Source organism: Solea solea, chromosome 16 (assembly GCF_958295425.1).
Source record: "Solea solea chromosome 16, fSolSol10.1, whole genome shotgun sequence".
Classification (NCBI taxonomy): Eukaryota; Metazoa; Chordata; class Actinopteri; order Pleuronectiformes; family Soleidae; genus Solea; species Solea solea.
Genome location: NC_081149.1, coordinates 12,415,020 through 12,417,756, shown reverse-complemented (window position 1 = coordinate 12,417,756; position 2,737 = coordinate 12,415,020). Strand labels below are relative to the sequence as shown.

At 31.9% G+C, this 2,737-nt stretch overlaps 1 protein-coding gene across 1 annotated transcript; it reads left to right on the top strand.

Moving 5' to 3' along the window:
* The first annotated feature begins 1,179 nt into the window (after positions 1–1,179).
* LOC131474979 (protein PET100 homolog, mitochondrial) lies at positions 1,180–2,688 on the top strand. The gene is made up of 4 exons (XM_058652733.1): positions 1,180–1,295; positions 1,471–1,557; positions 1,692–1,724; positions 2,457–2,688. The coding sequence occupies exons 1-4, from the start codon at positions 1,248–1,250 to the stop codon at positions 2,544–2,546; spliced, it is 258 nt and encodes an 85-aa protein (XP_058508716.1). The 5' UTR covers positions 1,180–1,247; the 3' UTR covers positions 2,547–2,688.
* The last annotated feature ends 49 nt before the right edge of the window (positions 2,689–2,737 follow it).

The window sequence follows — 2,737 nt, the reverse complement described above, 5'->3', positions numbered from 1 at the left end:
CTTTTTATGTCGTGCGTACATTTACTGTATATGTGTTGTTTTAGCAATGCTGTTATTTCATGTTTTAAATGAAATACTGGAATGGAACCCTAATTTATGTTGTTGGTAAAACCTGTATATCTCATGTCAAACATTATCTGCTGTGGAAAAGGTCTGTTACGTCAGGTGAGTTAAACTAATTGACTAGTTAGTTATAAGACCAAATTTCAGTCACATGATTCCAACCCGGCCCCAGATAAGCGGAGGATGATGATGATGATGATGATTCCAATCCAAATACCAGTGATCACAGAATCTTACATAAAAACAACAGGTTTATGCCACAGCTGCCCTAAACTAACAGCATTGGTAATTATCAAAATATATAATTTATCAAATTATCATATATATCTTTCTGTAATTGTTAATACATCAGTATGTAGAAGCTCTTTAACCAAAATGATAATGCAACTGTTTTTATCCATGAATTTTCAAATTTACTGTTTAACAATAGAAAAGGAAAAATAGTAAAGCACATTATTATTTTTTGATTAAGATGTAAAATTATAGTTATGTACTTGCATTCCTAAACAGAAAAATAAGTTTTAATCGTAGAATGTTATGCTTGATTAATTTCTGGGTATAAAAAGGTGAATTTGTTTTTATCTAGATTCACATGAAAATAGCAGCTTCTTCGGTTCAGTAGCATCCAATAAGTTAATTAGTTTTGCACATGAAAGTCTGGTCCTTTATACCAAAGTCCCTTCTTGTTTCCCCACTGAACAGAAAACTCTGCTCATGTTCCCACATTTACCAGAAGAAATGTATGTTTGTTACATTATTCATAGTGATGTCTCCAATACAAATTAAAAGTACAATGCTCAACTGAATTTCAGCAAATGGCCAATAAACCCAATATAATGTGTTTTGTTTTTGTTGCACCAGATATTATGGACTGCACATAACAGTCCATGCAATTAAAACGATCGAAAAAAATAACAAACGCCATTACGTGAAATATGAAACAACGGTGTCCATTTTAAACCTAATCCAGCTACTATGTCAAAGTTTAAATGATGTATTTTTACATATTTCGAAGGTATGTGTTTTAAAAAGGGAAAGGCGTTTTTGAACTCATTATTACTATTATTACTACCAATATTTGTTTTCTAACTTCCCTGCCGCGCGCTTGCGTGGTGACGTTGTAAAAACCCGGATGTGGTGGCTGGAGGTCCCTGGTTACGTTTGGGGTCAGTGTGTCTCGTCTTATGTCTAAAGCTGATGTAGAAATGGGTGTTAAAATCGAAGTTTTCAGAGTAAGTATCAAATAATAACGGTAGTGGACATTGAGTATATATCGTTCGAAGGGTTTATAATCTTACGAACTGTCCCAGGTTTTCTGTTTCGATCAAGATAGCTATCACGAGGCTAGCTGAGGCTAACATGACGTTATACTGCGCCCCTGTAACTTTTTGTTTTTGTTTTGAACAGATGGTGCTGTATCTGTCCTTTCCTGTGAGCATGTTTTGGATTTCAAATCAAGCAGAATACTTTGAGGAATACGTGGTAAAGAGAAAGGTCAGTAATGTAGTTTATTGTGTTTGAATTGACATGTATTCATTTTGTGTGGATCAGTATTTTCTGGCCTGCTTCCCATCAAATAACAAATGTATTCTTATCTCTATTCTCATGGCATCTTGCATGGTTTCCAGAGGGAGATCTTCCCACCTAACGAGGCACAAAATGTAAGTGTAGTACAGAGCTAACGTGTTTAAAAGATCATCCCATCCATGAAACACATTAGGGCTTTGCTAACTATTATTTGTTAATTGAATAATCTGTTAATAATATATATTTATTTATATATATATATATATATATATATATATATATATATATATATATATGTATATATGTATATGTATATGTATAACTATAACTATTCAAGTTTAGGAAGCTGAAAATAGAGAACTTCTTTCAGTTATTTAAAAAATCGATACATTATTGCTGACCTGAACTATATACATAAATACATACATGCTCATCATTACATGCGTACATACTTTATTTTTACCAAGAGAAATTTCAGCTCCCATTTGCTTAATGCATGTGGTAGTAACTGCACACTTAAAACTTACCACAATTACACTTGTATATCATGTCTCTTTTTTCTTGTATTTATTACATAATGGCCATATTGTTATGTCTTCACTATATCATCAAGATAAATGTCACATACACAATGCTTTATAGACCATGTGTTGTTTTCAGATTCCATCACAATTCAACTCAAGAAAGCTACAAATAATTGCTGTGTTTTTTTCATGTCTTTTTATTTGAAATACATACAATTTATAAGGTACTGTGTATGTAATTAATTTAGAAATGTTCATACTGTTAAATTTAAAAAAAAATGTTGCAGAGCTGTGCAGCATTAAATGAAATTATAATGATCTTTGTATTATATTTGATTGCAGAGGAAAGAGTTGGAGGATTTTAAGGAGCGAATACGTGTTCGTAGGGAGCGGAAATTATTGCAAGATATTTCTGTGGAAACTGAAAACTGACAATTATGTCTTGAAGAAATTCACAAGTTCCCTACACTGATTGAGAACTATCTCCCAGTGTTTTCTGTTGTATTTAAATGATTGATCAATTGAGTTTCTGTGATTGTACTTGTATTATAAAATAAATAATTATTAAGTGATATATTCATGTGGATTGTGTATGTACTTTATCAGCATTCATTTTTTAAGGT